The sequence below is a fragment of the Sardina pilchardus genome, chromosome 1 (assembly GCF_963854185.1).
Source record: "Sardina pilchardus chromosome 1, fSarPil1.1, whole genome shotgun sequence".
Lineage (NCBI taxonomy): Eukaryota > Metazoa > Chordata > Actinopteri > Clupeiformes > Clupeidae > Sardina > Sardina pilchardus.
The window spans coordinates 45,507,323-45,527,322 of NC_084994.1; the positions used below are offsets into that span (position 1 = coordinate 45,507,323).

The 20,000-nt window shown below is 49.6% G+C and overlaps 1 protein-coding gene across 1 annotated transcript in view; it reads right to left on the reverse strand.

Annotated features, from left to right (window-relative positions):
- Positions 1-20,000, reverse strand: part of LOC134079321 (alpha-1,6-mannosylglycoprotein 6-beta-N-acetylglucosaminyltransferase B-like) — an 82,318-nt gene that overhangs the window by 14,989 nt on the left and 47,329 nt on the right. The window contains 3 exon segments of the mRNA XM_062535514.1: positions 2,876-3,012; positions 4,290-4,423; positions 12,319-12,450. Coding sequence (XP_062391498.1) covers positions 2,876-3,012; positions 4,290-4,423; positions 12,319-12,450 — 403 coding nt within the window.

Below are 20,000 nucleotides of genomic sequence, written 5' to 3' on the forward strand. Positions count from 1 at the left end.
CACGTGGCATGTGGTTCCGTTCGGTTCCGTCGCGGTTGCTTTGCTCCCGTCGCCGCCGTCAGAGAAGTTGAGAAATGTTCAACTTCTGTTGTACCGGACGGACAGCAACGCAAGGCACCAGCCAATTCAATTACGGTTATGCTTCATATCTCTGTGTACGTGGCTATATGGAGATATTGTAGAATTATTGATTCAGTGTCTAATAAGCCCATGTGGGCTGGGCACCAAAAAAGGTGTTTGACACTTAAATAAACAATATCAATCAATCAATCAATCAAGGAATACACCATCCAAAAACACACTCCCTGAAAGTCGGGAAACCCCAGCGGCATGCAGTAACGCTATGCAAGAGTGTAAATGTAGGGCTACATGGTAGGCAGCATGCTGTAGGGTGTAGAGCAGCACCCCCATGCTGTTACAGTATGTGGTGACATCGACATGAGTGCTATCGGTGGGTGGGAAAGACATGATACATTTCTTGTGTTTTAAGCCCCCAACGTTGTCTTCAAGGCAGTGCTGCCTGGAATAGAAGGCACTAGGGTTAGGCATGGGGTTAGGAATTAGGTGCCTTAAAAGGTGGCAGCGCTGCCTGAAAGGCTATGTTGGGGGCTCAAAACACTATCACGCTCATGATGCACTTGTTAATGTGTGATTAGACAGTGAGTAAGTGAGTGAATGAATGAAGTGAGTGAGTGAGTGAGTGAGTGAGTGAATGAGTGAATGAGTGAATGAGTGAATAGGTAAAGGGCGGGATATCTTACCTGAAGCTGGACCCCAGGAGAGGAGAGCGAGATGGAGAGAGGGAGAGAGGGGTAGGGAAGGAGATGAGAGAAGGGGAGGGTGTGAGAAGATGGCAGAAGAGAAGAAAGCCGTACAGAAAAGAGAGGAGAGAGAGACAACAAGTCAAATCATTAGCCTAGAATGAATGCAACACAATCAGCATCTTTCATCCCCCTTTCATGTTCGCTCCCCCTTTTTATCAAAACACACTTCTCTCCCTTTTCCCCCTCTTTCAGCACACACACACTCATCACTCTACTGGCCCTGACCTCACACAACCTCTCTCTCTCTCTCTCTCTCTCTTCCTCCCTCCCTCTCTCTCTCTATCCCACTCTCTCTCTATCCCACTCTCTCTCTATCCCACTCTCTCTCTCTCTCTCATTTGTCCGTTTGACGTTATGAGCACACGCACAGTGGCACAGCGGAGGCCTCATAAAAACTCCGACACCATGAGGGAACACAGCTCCGACATTACATTACATTCTCTCTCTCTTTTTCTTTCTCTCCTCTGTATCTCCCTCTCTTTCTCTCTCCCCGCTGTCTCTGTCTCACTCTTTACACATCTTTTTCTATCTTCTCTTCTCTCTTATTCCACTCTGTTCTTCTCCCTCTCTCTTGGTCTCTCTTTCTCTTTTCCTTTCTTTCTCTCTCTCTTTGTCTTCCTCTCTCTCTTTCTCGGTTTCTCTCTCTCCCTCTCTCTGTCTCTCTCTTCTTCTCTTTATCCCTTTCTCCCTTTCTCTCTCTCTCTTTCTCTCTCTCTCTTCCCCCCTCTCCCTCTCTCTTCCCGTGACTCTTCTGCAGCATCCTCGGGCTCATCACATATTCCTGTGCAGAACACAGCCCAGGGTAAGGGCTTACCGCAGCCCCATTGCAGCCCAGTGTAAAAGGCTTACTGACTGAAAATGAGATGGGGGGCCCCCATTCTCTCCCACATGCATCCATGGGGCCTCCACAGGCCTCTTTACTGCGGAAGAACCGGGACCTGCCTCCGCTCCTCAGTCAAGACAGCTCTGTGCTTTTGAGGAAGCGCTGCCTTACCGCGCGATGGAGAGCCTTAGGCGCCTGCCTCACCTCTCTCCCCCGTGCGCCACATTGATTTTTTTTTATCGCGGCGTTCCTCGCCGCTTTTTGTTGGGCGGGGAGACTAATGCGAGCTCATGTTCGGCCCGTGTACAGCAAAATGGGCTTGATGGCTTATTCACATCTAGGCTTTGGGAGTGTGTGGGGGGGAAGCGAGAGAGCTGATAGGGCCGCCCAAGATAACAGCACGGCAGGATAAGAGGAGGAAGGAGAAGATGCTGTTATTATTGCTCCTCTCAACACAGCCAAGTGGCTCTTGTTGTTGTTGAATTATGCTGTACAGGCCTATTGTGTTTCATAGCAATACATGATGTGATGGCGTTTACTAAAGTATTGGCTACTCGTCATGGTACACTCATACTGATAAAACATGTATCTATTTATTCATTCTTATCTTATCGTGCACCTAGAAAAACTATTGTTTGACTGCTTACTTATGTATGTGTGTATTTCCAACCTACAGCATAACCTGCTGAAATGACTACTTAGTCCAATTGTTTTGGGATTGTCCACACTTGCGATCCTTCATTTCAGTCAGTCAATAGAAATGACACATTTGAACAATGAGGCATCTAAGAGGAACACACGTGGACACAGTGCCTTATCTGATGCCCCAGCTAGTGTCTATGGCCACTCTAACCTGCTGAAATGACTACTTAGTCCAACAGTTTTGGGATTGTCCACACTTTGTGATCGTTCATTTCAGTCAGTCAATGGAAATGAAACATTTCATTTCAACAATGAGGCATCTAAGAGGAACACACATGGACACTGGGCCTATCTTGGCAAGGTTCTATGGCCACTCTAACCTGCTGAAATGACTACTTCGTCCAACGGTATTTAATTGGGATTATCCAGAATGTCCACACTTGTGATTATTCATTTCAGTCAGTCAATAGAAATGAGACATTTCATTTGAACCATGAGGCATCTAAGAGGAACACAGTGCCTTATCTGCCCCAGCTAGTCTCTATGGCCACTCTGGTTCATAAACAGCACACGTGAGAGAGAGCGCTCTTACCTTCCACATGCTGGCCTCCTTGCCGTAGACCACGGCCATGTTGCGCACCTTGTTCAGCTGGATGCTGCGCTTCTCCGTGTTGTTGAGCTCCTCCGACACGAAGCCCATGAAGGAGTTGTCCGGCGTATGGGCTACAGGGAGGAGGGGTCAGAGAGGGGGGGGGGGGGGAGACAGTGAGAGACTCGTCCAAGATGGACTTCTAAAGACGCTTTCATGAATCTGACGTTCTGTCACAAGCGCCGGTCAAGGATACGGATAAGTCAAAACGGCAAAATGTAGCCCCGTGACGAAAAAAAACTAAAAAAACCTCGGGAGACTTATGTCGCTTAGTGTGATCTATGACCGATGTGATCTATGTTTCCATGGTAATGGGAGCAAATGTCACAGAGAGTGATTTTTCCACAAAGAGAGAGGAGAGAGAGGTGGAGAGAGATAGGAGAGAGAGAGAGAAGAGAGAGACAGAGGAGAGAGAGAGAGAGAGGACACAGAGAGAGAGAGAGAGAGAGAGAGAGAGAGAGAGAGAGAGAGAGAGAGAGAGAGAGAGAGAAGCTGTATGATTGAGCAGGCAGGCTGCCCAGACATCTCTGTGGCCTGAATGAATAGACTCTGTCTGCAGGAGCTCTGCTATTAAGGCACGGAGCCTGTGTGCGTCGGCGTCAGCGCGTCCATTACCCAGCAGCCCCCCTGCTGGCGGCCGGGCTCCGGGCGTGAAGTGGTCGGCGGGGGCAGCGCTTGATCACGTCCATTTCGCAACGGTCATGCCGCCCGAGCCAATAAGCAGGCCACGCCAGGGGTGGACACGGCTGTCAGAGGCCGAAGCCTCACACCAACAGACATGTAACTGTCAATCTGGGGCTTTGTCACAATATTTCAGCATGGATTGATCCTTCCAAACAAAATAATAAGTAGCCTATCAACAGAGTCTCCATAGCAATTCATCTGAGGGATTCTCATAATTAGTCACGTAATGATGCTCCTTAGGTCGTATGGTGATCTAATACTTTCATTAAATGCCTCTGTTCACGTAGGCATGTGGTAAGCTAAGGAATTATTAGGAATATTCAATAACTTTTTTGGATAGATGCACTTAACTGTGGAAAAGAATGTGAGTATGAATACACTTTTCTATCTATCTAACAGGTCTTTGTAGTGCCGTACCACTCCGAGATAAGTTTCTGCACAGTCTGTATTGGTGCAATCTTAAGCAACTCTTTCCTTGTCTTGTTACGCCTCGCTCCAACTCAATCCGGCGTGTCAAGTGATGTACGCTCGGAGCCCTTTATTTGAGACGGGCATGATGCAACGGCGGAGAAACACAGTGTTCTAATGTGGAACATTGACCTTGACCGGACACATTATGGATAATGGGCAAGGAGATGAGCGGTCGGCGGGTCGGTCGGTCACTCACGGAACATGGTCATGTACTGGCGGGAGTTGAGGTTCCAGTAGCCCCAGTTGGTCCTGTAGCCGTGCAGGGTGGCGTACTCCTCGTGGTTGTAGGCGGGCTCCGTGCCAAACGTGTCAATCACTCTGATGTGGCACCTGGGAGGAGGGAAAAGTGAAACTTTCTTTAGTTTGTTTGAATTCCTCTGTCTGTTTTTTTCTTACCTTTTCTAGCAAGGTAATAAAGTCGATAAATCAATGATATACATTTTTAAAAGGTTCAATTATATGGTGGACCATTTATTGTAGTGACATAGTAGGCCATTTGAGGTTTTGGCAGCCCGTGTCAGTCAGTACAAATCCACATTGGATTCTAAAACACAGACACGCGCAGACACGCAGACACAAACTCACAGACACACACACACACACGCATAGTGGGAGTTTAGTCTCCCGTAGTAGCGCTCGCTCGCTCGCTGTCAGTTAATAAAAATGCACCGCGAATCCCCCGAGAGGGACACGCCAAACTCGCAGAGCCACAGATAAACACACAAACACCTTCCTCTCTTAAGACTTAAGTAAACAAAGGCTGTCTCTTCGCTCCGAGCCGTCTGCTGATTAAGGCAGTTTGACCCTGGACCTCGGCGAGTAAACAGCTCTGGGCGCCGCCAGCCTCACCGAGCAAAGCTGAGGTGAGCACATGAAGGAGACGCCATGCAGATGAGCCCTGGCTCACAGAAAATAAAAAACCTTGAGAGAACCCTTTTAAAACATCAACAAACACACGCCAGAAAAACACGTTCAAAAAGTTCTCCAATCTCCAATGTCAGCTTTAGAATATTTTTAGAGGCGCGAAAAAAATTAATTCCAAGGAAAATATGCTTTTAAAAAAGCCGTCGTATTTTGTTTTTAGACTACAAGGTGCTGTATCAAAGTCAATAAACAACACAGGCTAGAGAGGGAGGAAAAAAAGCCAAGAGTAGCGAGACTAGTAGCGATAATAAAAAAAACAGATACCAAACATCTTTTTTCTCGCTTTTCATCCTCCTTCCATCTCTCTCCGTGCCTTTGGAAACTTTTTGATTGAGCGGAGCAGAGCGAGAAGATTAAGGGTCAACATCGGCTCCGGTGTTCTGACCTTACAGTCGGCGAGAGATCAAAGCCAACAAACGCCCCGACGGGAGTCGCTTTGGCGTTTAGGAAGGAAAAACAACGGCCGCGATCCTTTCTGTGCGGAGAAGAAAATAAAACAGCCATCTTCTCCCCTCGCTTTACACACTGCTTTTACAAGCAGCAGAAGGTCACGTATCTGAGCCATGGAGAATGCGGTTTGTAAAACTCCAAAGAAAAGGGTGGTAAAGCCAAATGGAAACCACATTTCAAAGGGGTTGAACTGAAGTCATGGGAGTTCATGAAGGCTGTTGTGTTGTGAGGTGCGATTATGGATACTGTAGGCTCACAACTCTTCCTAACCAACTGCCCACACACCTCAAATACCACAACTTACATAGACATGGACACAAATGCACATATGGACCGCACACAAACACAAAATGTATAGCACACACGCACGCACACACGCACAAACAACAAATTCCATATATGTACACACACGTACACACACACACACACAAAACACACATGTCCTCTCAGCACTGAGCTTTAGCCACATGCCTCTTCCAGGGTAAATCCTGCCATTTTTGTCAGCTCAGGCAGGATTTATTAGAGCTGCACGAGAGACGCAGCTCACACACACACACCACGGCCACACACACACACACACACATTCCACCACTGCCCCACTCCACAAACACACATGTTCTTCCACTCCGCCCCCCCCCAACACACACACACAGTCCTCCTGCTCTGATCCCCTCTCCCCTTCTCCCCGTGAGGATGAGCCGTCTCTGCTCAGCGTTCAGCGAGAGGACCCCCCCTAACCCCCCCCCCCTGCACCAAGAGGCTGATGGGTAATGAGGGAGCAGTGTAGTGCAGTCAGTGAGAGGACCCCCCCACCCCACCCCCCCGCGCCACCACACCACTTATGGCCTCTGATCAGCTGCAGCTCCTCTGCACCAGGGGGCTGATGGGTAAAGAGGGTGCAGTGTAGTGCAGTCAGTGCAGTGGGCTGTGTAGTGGGGCGCGCAGGATCCACTGCAGCTGGAACCAGTGGTCTTATGATGTTCCTATGCATGTTCATATAGGTAAGAGGTGAGCTCAAATGCTATGGTCAAAGTGTTTGCTGGAGAGTGTGGGAGCACAGTATTCAGGAGTGTACTGATCTACCATGCCAAGAGACAAATAACAACAAATAAACTATTTATTTGTAGTACATATTACATTTTACAGATCCTCTCAATACCTTATTGAGAGGTATTTTAGCACATAAATATGTGAAAGCACACTGAGCTCCTGGATCAAATAACATCGAATACAGAGTGAGAAACCTTCAAATCTAAATTTAACATCCAAAGTGTCCAACTTAAAATCCCTCCAAATATCTGACCATTAATATCTACCCATAATGCGTTGTGTTTGGTGTTTGGAGTAGCCTAATGTTTCTGTAGCAGAACTCAAGTCACTTATTTTCCTTAAACGAACAGGTGAAGCTTTCCTTCTTGTGTGTTGCCATAGTCACTAAAAGAACCTTTAATTAGCCACATCACCAGAGCAACCTCCCAAGCCCTCTGACACTGGAGGAAAAATAGCATGTAAACAACAAGAAAGGTAGCAAAGCTGCACAGTACACAGACAACTGGTATTATAGCTGTGAAGTGTATCATTAGTGTGTGTGTGTGTATGTGTATGTGTGTGTGTGTGTGTGTGTGTGTGTGTGTGCATGTGTGAATGTGTGTGTGTGTGTGTGTGTGTGTGCATGTCTGTGTGTCTGTGTGTGTGTATGTGTGTGTGTGTGTGTGTGTGTGTGCATATGGGTGTGTGAGTGTATGTGTGTGTGCCTGTGTGCATGTGCCTGTGTGCCTCTGTGTGTGTGTGTGTGTATGTGGGCCTGTGTGTGTGTGTGTGTGTGTGTGTGTGTGGGTGTGTGTGTGTGTGTTTGGGCGGTGAGCATGAAACATTGATGAGAGATTTGACTCTAAGTTTTCCCCTGTGCTCCCGGGCTGCTCGGCTCTCTCCTCCCAGACAGATAAGACGCTCTCTCCCTCCCTCAGGGCCCAGCGGAGGGGAAAAGCAGCTTTCTTAACCAAGAGCCCACCCTCCCGTACAGTAGAGACAGTCACCAGCTCAACCGTGCCACGCTATGCCACTCCGCGCCATGCCGTGCCACCAAATCTGTGCCGGATGAGAGGCGGGTGGGGCCCTAAATCTGGGCCAAACGGCAGATCTGCGCCTCGGCTGCCCGCCTGAACTCTCGGAGACCGTTGCCGAGGGGGGGGGGGGGGGGGGGTGGGCAGTCCTGTAGGAAGGACTGGCGCGTAGCAACGCCAGTCTACTTAGCGTAGCTCAGCTCTGTGCCCTGGGCATGCCGCAGGTAATTGTGTTGAGTGTGCACGTGTTAATGTTCATGACTTCATCTTGTTTGTGCGTGTGTGTGTGTGTGTGTGTGTGTGTGTGTGTGTGTGTGTGTGTGTGTGTGTTTGGGGGGAGGGGGGAGGGGGGAGGGGGGGTTGTCTGTGTGGTGCATATTATATGAGTGACCTAGTTTGCGTGTGCATGCGTTTGTTTGCGTGTGTCTATCTTGTATTGGTAAAAGCTTGCCTGTTGTATTGCAACACCTGTGATATCTCAGTGCACTCAATCTGCCCGTGAGAGAGAGAGAGAGAAACAGAGAGAGGGAAAAAAGAGAGAGAGAGAGAGAGAGAGAGAGAGAGAGAGAGAGCGCGCTCGTGCGTATGTCTCTCTGGAGGCCTTGAGTATCTCAGGGAGGCTCAGCGCAGAGTTTGCTGTGAGGCTGGGGGGCAGCAGCTCAGTGAGAGGGTAGACACACACACACACACACACACACACACACACACACACACACACGCACACGCACACACACCTGCAAAAGAGAGAGAGAGAGGAGAGAGGGAGCAGCGGAGCATTGTGGAGTGGAGCATGATAGCCGTCAGCACTTCTGAGACCCCATTTCCTCCTAAAAATCTCAACCACGAGTGCCTCCACCTGGCTCTCTCTCTCTCTCACACACACACACACACACACACACACACACACACACAGACAAACACACATACAGATACAGATACACACACACACATACAGATACACACACACACACACACACACACACACACACACACACACACACACACACACACTCGCGCACTCAGAGCGACGGTCTACAGTGACCCCTCTGCTGCCATTTCCCCATTTTAATGCCGCACAGGTCACTATGGGATGCTTGAACACACTAATGATGTACGGCTGGCTGCAGGCAGTGGAGAGAGTGTGTGTGAGAGAGAGGGAGAGAGAGAAGGACAGAGAGAAGGGAGAGACAGAGAGAAGGAGAGAGAAGGGGAAATGGGGAGGAAGAGAGAAGGAGAAAAGGAGAGAGAAGGGAGAGAAGGAGAGAGAGCAAGAAAGGCAGAAAGAGAGAAAGAAAGAGAAGGGAGAGAAAGAGAGAGAAGGAGGGGGGAAAGAGAGAGAGAGAAAGAGAAAAGAGAGAGAAGGAGAGAGAAGAGGAAAGAGAGAAAGAGAGGGATCTGGAGAGGGAACATCTGGTGTGGGGCTTCTCTAGGTTAGGAGAGGCTGGATGGGAGCCTTAGGAGACAAGATGTAGAGAGACACACAATTACACATGCACAGATACACACTCACACACACACACACACACACACACACACACACACACACACACACACACACACCTGTGTGTGGACCCAGCAGGTACTGTATCTTCTCTGCGTGCCTATCGTTGCCCCAGAACTCTGACCCAGGCTGGTGCGGTTCTGGTTAGCGCTGGTTATCAGCCGTCAGGGGATAGAACGCTCTGCTATCACCCATCAGCTCTCTCTCTCTATCCCTCTCTCTCTATCCCTCTCTCTCTCTCTCTCTCTCTCTCTCTCTCTCTCTCTCTATCCCTCTCTCTCTCTCTGCTGGTGTTAGAGGCGGGCTGTGCTCTCAGGCATTTTTAATGAAGCGCGGACGCGAGCTGAACATAAAAACTAAAGTAATTAAACAACCTTGAGGGACTGGCGAGCTCGGCGCTTGATTAATGAGGCCTCTCAGGCTTCTTTAAGCCGACCGGGGGTCCATGTCCCCCGTCCGATAACATCCCTCCATCTCTCTCTCTTTTCTTTTCCTTCTCTCAATCGCCTCTCCCTCTTACTCACCCTTTTTCTTCTCTCCTCTCTCTATCTCTCTCTCTCTCTCTTTCTCTATTTCTCTCCCTCCCTTTCTAATTTTCTTCATCTCTCTGTGTGCATCTTTATATTGTTCCCTCTCTCTCTTTCTATTTCTCTCTCTCTCTGTCTCTCTCTCTCTATTTCTCTCCCTCCTAGCCTCTCCCTTTCTCATTCTTTTCATCTCTCTGTGTGCATCTTTATATCGTTCTCTCTCTCTTTCTCTCTCAACACCATTATCTCTCTTTCACTCTCTCTCTGTCTCTTTATTTCTCTCTGTTTCTCTAGATTTACACGAAAAGCAAGAAGAGTGCTCATAAAAAATGGAGGTCAATGGAGGACGACAAGTAAAGGGGGAAGAGGAGGGGTGGCGGGGCCGTGTGTGTGCGTGTGTGCGTGTGTGCGTGTGTGTGTGTGTGTGTGTGTGTGCGTGTGTGTGTGCGCGAGCGAGCTCTCCTCTGAGGAAACGAGGGGAGGTTATATGGTTTGTGTCGAGGCGCGGTCAATAGCACTCAATAAAGCGGAGCGCTCTGGGACCCCGCCGTCGCCGCGGCCCGTCGTCAATTCCACGACCTCGTCGAAGTTAAGCAGGTTACGCGCTAATGGGCTGTAGTCACTCCTGTTCTTCAGAGAGAGGAGCAGGACCCCCCCCCCCCCACCCCCCCCCCGTGTGGTGTTTACTTCCCCCTCGTCCGCGTCCGCGTTATACGATCCCCCAAAAAGCCGACCTCCTCGACTGGCCGCTGAAGTGTCCTAATCCGATAGCGGATAGCTACGCGCGTAGAGCTCGCCCGCGATGAAAGCTTCGCTCCGATTATCCACCTGAGGCATCCTACCCTCTCCCAGCATGCATCACCAAACCTCTGATCGATACGCCGAGGGAGATTGATGGCGCCGATTTCGGCTCAAAACGTTAAAAGTGGGCTGAGGGGTTCGGGCGGGAGATGGGTGGGCGAGAGGGGGGGGGGGAGAGGACGCAGGAAAATCAAAAGCCACAAAACTATGAGCACATCGTGCTAACTGCTGACCTCAGCATGCAATTAGGACGTGTCAGACAGGAGTGTGTGGGTAGGAGTGTGTGTGTGTGTGTGCGTGTGTGTGTGTGTGTGTGTGTGTGTGTGTGTGTGTGTGTGTGTGTGTGCGTGTGTGTGTCTGTTTGGAAATGGGCCAGACGCCACAGAGGCTGGAGGAGGATTGGAACAAAGCCGCAGCATTCTGTCCCTCCTCTTTCATTCTCTCTCTCTCCCTTTCTCATTCTCTCTCTCCCCTCTCTCATTCTTTATCTGCTTTCCACCCTCTTGTTCTCTCTCTTTCTCTCTCTTCCTTCCTCTATTGCTTTCTTTTCCCCCTCTCTATTTTTCTATTTTCTTCTCTCTCCTCATCCCTCTCTCTCTCTCTCTCTCCCTCTCAAAAACACTTGCCGGCGACGTAATTGGATTTTAAAAATACATGGCATAGGCGCTTCTCTGTTATCTGATGTCAATTTGAGTCAAGCTGTCTGCCACTCAGCCAGCACTGTGTGGGCAAATGCAAGTGTGTGTGTGTGTGTGTGTGTGTGTGTGTGTATTTGTGAGTGTGTGTGTGTGTGTGTGTGTGTGTGCTTGTAAGTATGTACACCAGTGTGCGTGTGTGTGTATGTGTGTGCGTGTCTGCGTGCGTGTGTGTGTGTGTGTGTGCGCATGTGTGTGTGTGTGTGTGTGTGTGCTTGTGAGTAGGTACACCAGTGTGTGTGTGTGTGTGTGTGTGTGTGTGTGTGTGTGTGCGTGTGTGTGTGTGAGAGAGAGAGAGAGAGAGTGCATGTGTGAGTATTGCTCTGTCTCATCCTCTGTGCTCCATAGATCGATACATGTTATAGCCATTGAGGAGCTGACAGCCCGATAACAATGATCATTTGTTGACAAGGTGGTTACATGAGCCCTAGATGGAGGCAGCTTGGAACAGATTTGTGCTCACATACAATATGTCTCAAAGAAAATTCCAGAACAATGCAGAATGCACACACAGACACACACACACACACACACACACACACACACAGACACACACACCTTTTTCCAATATAGAAACAACAGACAGACCTCCAGAGGCAAGGCAGAGGCCATCTCAGGAGAAAAAGCCTGACTGCTGAGACTGCTGAGTCTGATACCTGTGCATCTATGTATACTGTATATGAATGTGTGTATTTGTGTGTGTCTTCCTCTATAGGTTTTCTTCATCTGTTTTTGTTGGAATGCTTCTTTGTGTGTGTGCATGGCCAGTCCTGCAAGGTGTCTGTAGCCTACTTCAGATGAATGGAGACTGAACTCAGTGACACTAGACACTTCCATTCCAGTCACAGAACGCTGGCCTACCATTCTGTTCCGTTGACTTCAGAACATTCTATATTCTCTCTTGCTGAAAAGAGACACACTGTACAATCCTGCTACAGGAATGAGAGACGAGACGACGAGAGGACAGACGAGGAGGATGTACTGACTTCTATACAGGAATCACTTACTACTGACATTGAACACAAACACAAATAAAAAACGTTAACAGACACGCTCACGTGCACACACATGGAGTAGTAAAGCATGATGATTTAATTCCAGACACAGTCGCATGGCCACACACACACACACACAAACACACACACTTGAACCCATACAACACGATGATGACATAATTATACACTGCATTGTGTCTCTCTCCCTCCCTCCCTCTCACACTCACACTCACACACACACACACATGTAGAGCATCAGCCTGACTCACTTGTGTCTCTTGAGCGAGAGGCCCATGTGTTGCCTCATCTGCTGCAGGCCGTGGTAGTCCGTGTAGATGAGGTCAAAGGGCAGCGGGCCAGTCAGAGGGCAGCTTCCTCTCCCAGGGGGCACGCCCAGGAACCTGAATAATACACACACACACACAAGTCAGTCAGGGGGCAGCTTTCTCTGCCGGGGGGCACACCCAGGAACCTGAATAACACACACACACACACACACACACACACACAAGACAGTCAGGGGGCAGCTTCCTCTGTCGGGGGGCATGCCCAGGAACCTGAATAACACACACACACAAGACTGTTACAGTAACACAACTGACCACATCAAGCAAACCTGACAAACACACACACACACACACACACACACACACACACACACACACACACACAAGACTGTTACAGTAACACATTTGACCACATCAAACAAACCTGACAAACACACACACACACACACACACACACACACACACACACACACACACACACAAGACTGTTACAGTAACACATTTGACCACATCTAACAAACCTGATCACACACACACACACACACACACACACACACACACACACACACACACACACACAAGACTGTTACAGTAACACATTTGACCACATCTAACAAACCTGATCAACACACACACACACACACACACACACACACACACACACACACAAGACTGTTACAGTAACACATTTGACCACATCTAACAAACCTGATCAACACACACACACACACACACACACACACACACACACACACACACCAAAGACTGTTACAGTAACACATTTGACCACATCTAACAAACCTGACCAACACACACACACACACACACACACACACACACACACACACACACACCAAAGACTGTTACAGTAACACATTTGACCACATCAAACAAACCTGACCAACACACACACACACACACACACACACACACACACACACACCAAAGACTGTTACAGTAACACATTTGACCACATCAAACAAACCTGACCAACACACACACACACACACACACACACACACACACACACCAAAGACTGTTACAGTAACACAACTGACCACATCAAACAAACCTGACCAACACACACACACACAGCATCCATATCACACTATATGCTTTCCACTCTACTCTATTAATAAAAATGCGCAAAGAATTTCCAAAAAGGACCAGAATCTTGTAATGCGGTCCAATTTGATGGTCATTTCGGCGTTCATCTCTTCCATTGGCTCTCGGGCTGAGATCTACAGCAGCAGACCCTGCACTGAACCTGTCCCCCACCAGACTGGCTGACTGAAGAGCAGATACATGTGGAAATGACTTGCTGCGCCCGCCCACTGAGAATCAGCAAGAGTGAATAAATCAACACGCCAGTGAAATATTTACAATTGTTGACTTGCAGGGTGCAACGTTCAGGGGATGGGTGGGGGTGGGGAGGGGGCGGGGTCCAAAAATAACTTCTACACATCCGTGAGATTTTTTGGCAGCGATCCCCCGGGAATACTTTAGGAATTTTTATGACTGTTTACCGAAATAGACGGCAATTCTTTTTTCTGAGTGAAAAGGGAGAAAAAGTTTAGAGACACTGCTGCAGTTTCTGAAATATTTATGATGTCTGTGGCAGTCGCCTTCTTTTTTTATTGAGTATTTTTAATCAAAAAAGGTGCAATGGCAGACCTCAACCAGGATAATTTCGCAGTGTCAATCTTCACATCCCAGAACGGTCTTAATTACGTATCACGAGAGATCAGAGAGACGGAACCGGCAGACAAGTGAGGAACTCAAAAGAGGAGACATCAAAAGGCCCGCGAGCGGCGAACGGAACGGAACGCTGCGGAGATGGAGGCCTGTTCCGTACGTGAGACCGAGTCCGCGGACAGCATTTCACTTTCAAAGCCTCGCGCTCCTCTTTTCCTCTCTTCTCTTTTTTCATCTTTTTCAGTTTTTTTTTCATTTCCCTTTTTTGTCTCTTTTTTGAGGGCTGCATTATTGAAGTGGAGACCGAGAGAAGGCTCAGTACACAGCGCAGAGCAGCACCACACTGAGCCCATAGCCCCACTCACCTCCTTCATGCATTCATTTTTTAACCCTCATCTCTCTCTCTCTCCCTCACTCTGTCCTCTCTCTCTCTCTCTCTCTCTCTCTCTCTCTCTACCTCCATCTATCTCTCTCACCTCCTTCATGCATTCATTTTTTAACCCTTATCCCTCCCTCTCTCTCTCGCTCTCTCTCTCTCTCTGTCCACTCTCTCTCTCTCTATCTATCTCCATCTATCTCTCTCCCTCTTTTTCTGATCCTGGTAGAGAGAGGAGATTCACTCTATCTATCTATCTATCTATCTTTCTCTCTCTCTCTCTATCTCCACCTATCTCTCTCACCTCCTTCATGCATTCATTTATCTATCTCCATCTATCTCTCTCCCTCTTTGTCTGATCCTGGTAGAGAGAGGAGATTCACTTCAAAGTGGAGACCTCCCGTCTCCATTCCGGAGTATCAATAACAAGAGGTGGGGTGAGAGGCGGATCGCCGTGGCGACGGCAGAGAGCATCCATTAGTGAAGTGAGCGGAGGTAAGGGGGTAGAGGGTGGAGGTGGGTGCATCACCTCACCATCATCACCCCTATTTACTGCTAAACCTCTCCTGATCCACACCGCCCGTGATGGCACCTCTTTTCCCTCAAACGTCCATTACCAGACCAGATCAATGCCTGGAGCTGCGCTCTGCATCCATTTGGCTTGGCATTGCTGTGGACAATCACACACTCATGTTTGTGTGTGTGTGTGTTGTGTGTGTGTGTGTGTGTGTGTGGGGGGGGGGGGGGGGGGGGGGGGTGGTTGGTGTGTGTGTGTGTGTGTGTGTGTGTGTGTGTGTGTGTGTGTGTGTGTGTGTGTGTGTGTGTGGTGTGTGTGTGCACTCTATGCCAAAGTGGGCTCCATAAGTGCATCTGCTCCATCACAGCACCCAGGGCGAGAGAGAGAGAGAGAGAGAGAGACAGAGACAGAGAGAGAGAGAGAGAGAGAGAGAGAGAGAGAGAGACAGAGACAGAGAGAGAGAGAGACAGAGACAAAGAGAGAGAGAGATAGAAGGCTAGACAGCCGTCCCACCTGGAGCCGGTCCCAGCCACAGGAGCCTATCCAGCACGGGACACCACGCATACTTGACCATGCTGACCACACACCAGGTGTCTCACTCTCCACTGAACACAGTCAAGCTCGTCTGTGTGTGTGTGTGTGTGTTGTTTGCGTTGTGCTGTGTGTGTGTGTGTGAGTGTGTGTCCAAACAACTGCTTTGGACAGAAACTGCACGTCAGACTGAAAACAAATGGATGTAATTGGGTGAAAATGTGTGCAAATGGCTCCAAACGAGGTGGCAACGGAGGCTGCATATTAAAGTATGCACTGCTGTTATCACGGTGGCGTTCTGTATCCGTAAGGTGCTAAAGACGCACATCGTCTCGACTCGATCTCAAGAGATTGATTTCGAGATCAGAAGGAGAAGAGATCGGCTTCGAGAGAAGCTGAGAGTGAGAACAGACCCGGTAGGAGCCCGAAGGCGACATCTCTCTGCCAAAATGCCACATGCTCGCTCATGTGTCGGGTTAGATCGATCTCCCGTTGTTGGTCCCCAGTGGGGGGGGATGAAAGATCTTCGCCATTTCACTTACGCTGTCCAGCCGTGCGTTACGCCGTCTCGCGTCGCTGGTCGCTTGGTTTTTAAGTGGACGTGTTGGACGTCCCATGGGAGAGGGACTGGACCAGCTCTCACAAGAGCGCTCTCACACCTCTACTGGGAGGGCTGGAATCCCCTCCACGTATCGATCCACACCTCAGTGTGTGTGTGTGTGTGTGCGTGTGTGTGTGTGTGTGTGTGTGTGTGTGTGTATATATACTGTACCTATGTGTGTGTGTGTGTAAGTGTGTATGTGTGCGTCTATGTGTATGTGTGTGTGTGTGTGTGTGTGTGTGTGTGTGCATGTGCATGTCTATGTGTATGTGTGTATGTACATGTGTGTGTGTGTATGTGTCTATGTGTCTGTGAGTGTCTATGTGTGTGTGTGTGTGTGTGTGTGTGTGTGTGTACTGTATGCGTGTGTAAGGGGGCCAGATCAGGGCATCACTTTACTTAGTCCCCATGATGGATGGCTGCCTGGGGTGGGCGGTGGGGCTGTGGGGCTGTGCTACTGGCACGGCACAGAAAACAAAGTCAATTTCACCTGAGAGGAAAACCAGCAACTCATCTGGCTCCTCTACACCCTCCTCCACCCAGCCATACAACACCACCCCTACACCCTCCCCCACCCAGCCCTACAACACCACCCCACCCCTACAACACCACCCCTACACACCCCCACCCCCCTCACTGTGCTGCTGAGCTACGAGCGCTGTTTGACCAGGAGGAATTTAAGGCTCCAGCGCTGGCCCCTGCCGCCACTGCTCCGTCAAATGACTTATGGGGCAATTTTCCTCACAGCAGAGCTTCCAGATATAGCTTTTCTCCAACCCTCACTCACACACACACACACACACACACACACACACACACACACACACCCTTTCTGGCTGCCCAGGGTTTGTTTAGGACCCCCTGCGCTACAACAAGGATGGCCTCTCGCTGCCCGAAACCAAAGAGACACTGTAAATATTTTATGGGTGTTGCTTTGTTGTTAAAGGGAGGTGGGGTGGGTTGGGGGTGTGTGTGTGTGGAGGTGGGGACCACTGGCTGTTCTGGGCCATGTTTCCAGAGCTTTGATACCTCAAGGACGTCTGAGGCACAGTAAACACTGGCAATCAGCCGGAGCCTGTCACGCAAAGCACGCCTGTTTGTGCCGGCTCCATGCTGAGCGAATGGGCAGGGAGCCGTGCGGCTATGCATCTCCATCAGGCCGCGCTTTTCAGAGCAGGGCTCAGATCAGTCGAGGCGCAATTAACCAGCGCAGTTCAAAATAACTCATAATCACACACACACACACACACACACACACACACACACATAAACATGCACACACACACACACACACACACACACAGAGATAATTCCCATATTGTGACTTAAAAACACACATAACAATTAGCAGCACTGCCAGGCTGATGAAACACGGCTCTCGCCCTGACGGCGTGTGCTGTTTAATTAAGCTGCACTTGTATTAATGTCACTGTGAGGAACAGGAGAACAGGAAGAAGGAGAAAGGACGTCTTGCTTGGGTTGTCATGGCAACATAGTGAAAACATTCCAAACCCCAGCTAAACGTGTCAGATCTTCTCTCAGTGAACACAGCCACCGCTTCCTAGTCCACCTGCCCAAGAGCCATCTCCTCAACACACAGAAATACACACACTCTAGTGTATCTGACTTAACACAGAATTCATTCATTATGGTAATCTTTCGTGTTTCCAAGAATTAGGACCATCATTGATGGTAACAAAAAAGAAAAACAAATTCATTCACCAGGTGGTAATTGACCAGCTTGGGTGCCAACTGAACTTTAGCCCTGCCCACAACATTTGAGGTCGGGAAGTTCATTCTGAATAGAATCATGAGTATGACAACGTCAGACTGGTAATTGACAGTTTTGAATATACAATTTATGTCATTTGGCAAGTCATTTAGTTGAGAGTGTCTCCTAAATACACACATGTAAGCATTAACATATCTAAAAAGCATATAAAGTGTACAGGTGGATCTATGTTCTAGCCCCTGGTCCTGCCTCTGCACAGAGACTTTAACTACAGGCATCTGCTTCATGCATAAGTGTGTAGAGCGATGGGAGGGCGGGTAGCTCCAGGGTACAGAGTGGGAGAGAGAGAGAGAGAGAGAGAGAGAGAGAGAGAGAGAGAGAGAGAGAGAGAGAGAGAGAGAGAGAGAGAGAGAGAGAGAGAGAGAGAGAGAGAGAGAGAGAGAGAGAGAGAGAGGGAGAGAGGGAGGGAAAGAGGGGTGTAAGTTACGGAATGAGCGATGAGCCAGCAGCAGCCTCTAACTCTCCCCCTCTACAGCCTCCTCAGAGAGAGGGGAGTTCTCCAGCGTCATGAGATCTCTCACTTTCACTCTTCCCCTCTCTTCTTCCCTCGCTTTCTCTCTCTCTCTTTCTGCTTTCTGCCTCGCGTTCTTTTCATGCCTCACTTTCTTGTGTTTTCTCTCTCTTAACTCTATTTCATCCTTTTTTAGCCCTTTTCTCCCCCTCTCTCATTCACTCTCTTTCCTTCTCTCTCTCCGTCTATCACCATCTCTCTCTCTCGCTCTCTCCATCACCTTCTCTCTCTCTCTCTACCTCTCTCCATCACTCTCTCTCTCTCTCTCGTGTTCAGTGTTCAGATTGGCTCTCCACCCCGTCCCTCTTCAGGCCAGTCTGGGTGGATAATGGGCCCTGGAGGAGGAGGAGGAGGAGGAGGAGGTGGTGGTGGAGGAGGTGTGGGTCTCTAACAGCCTCCTCCTCCTCCTCCTCCACCACCACTGCATCTCTCTCTAAACCCCCGGCCCTCTTCACCCGTCTCTCCCGGGAGCCTCTGCTGGAGAAGAGCCCCCAGCTGCTGGAGCTCTGTGTTGTCGTGCCAGAGGAGCGCTCGGAGGCTCACACACACACACACACACACACACACACACACACACACACTCGCTTGTGTGTGCCGAGCAGATGGAGCCGTCATCCATCATGGGGGGGCCTGCTCTGGAGAGCACTTCAGCCCAGTCTCCACAGAGACCCCGTCCTGTGTCTCTCACCTCACACACACACACACACACACACGGTCCCACGAGAGCAACAGTGCAGCTAAGCATGCTGATAGTGTATTAAGACCGGATGTCTCGTAAAAGTAGCTACGGGATTCAGCAGTGTTGTGAATGAGAAATCGCGGCTCCCCGAAATCATCTTTTTTAAAAGGAACTTCGACCACCATCCGTCAGGAGGCCCAAATCAAATCTGAGCGGGTGCGTCAAGTCTGAGGTGGCACATGCGGTGACAGAGACAGCACACCGTGGGGAACCTGAGCCATTTATTAAAGAGCCACCGAAATAGAAAGAGCCACTTCACCATCCAGCGCCATCTCCAGCAGACACGCACGCATGCAGACTCGCTGCACCGCACACACACACACACACACACACACACACACACACACACACACACACACTCCGCACAGTCGTTGGAAGAGAAAGTGGCGCTTGATTAATTTCGCCCGGCGAGATCGACTCGCAATGTCCCCTCATTACAACTCGTGGGGGGGGGGGGGAGAAGAGCTTCCTCGAATATGTAATTGCATTAGTTGGAGCCTAATTGAGTTCTTTCTCCCCTTTGATGGAGATTCATAAAGCCTGCTGCCCCCGATGGTCAAATGACTCTTCCCGGAAAAAGCGACGCGAGGAGAGAGAGAGAGAGAGAGAAACATTCCTGGCGTCGCGTCATTAAATGGCTTTTAACTAAATGATGTGTGTCTCCCCCCCACCGCCTCAACAACTCCCTCCCTCCTCACGGACTCTCTCGGTTTCCACCGGGGCTTAGAGCGAACGACCGACCAACGCGCTGGACTTGTGAAGTCTGAGACGCGCGACCTTTGTGTCCGGCCTGTCTGGGCTGTTTGAACAGTGGACAGGGCGAGCGGACCCAGGGGTGGCAGAGGACGCAATTAGTCGAGCGGACGGTCGTCTACTCACAGTACGCCTCCTCCACCCCCCCC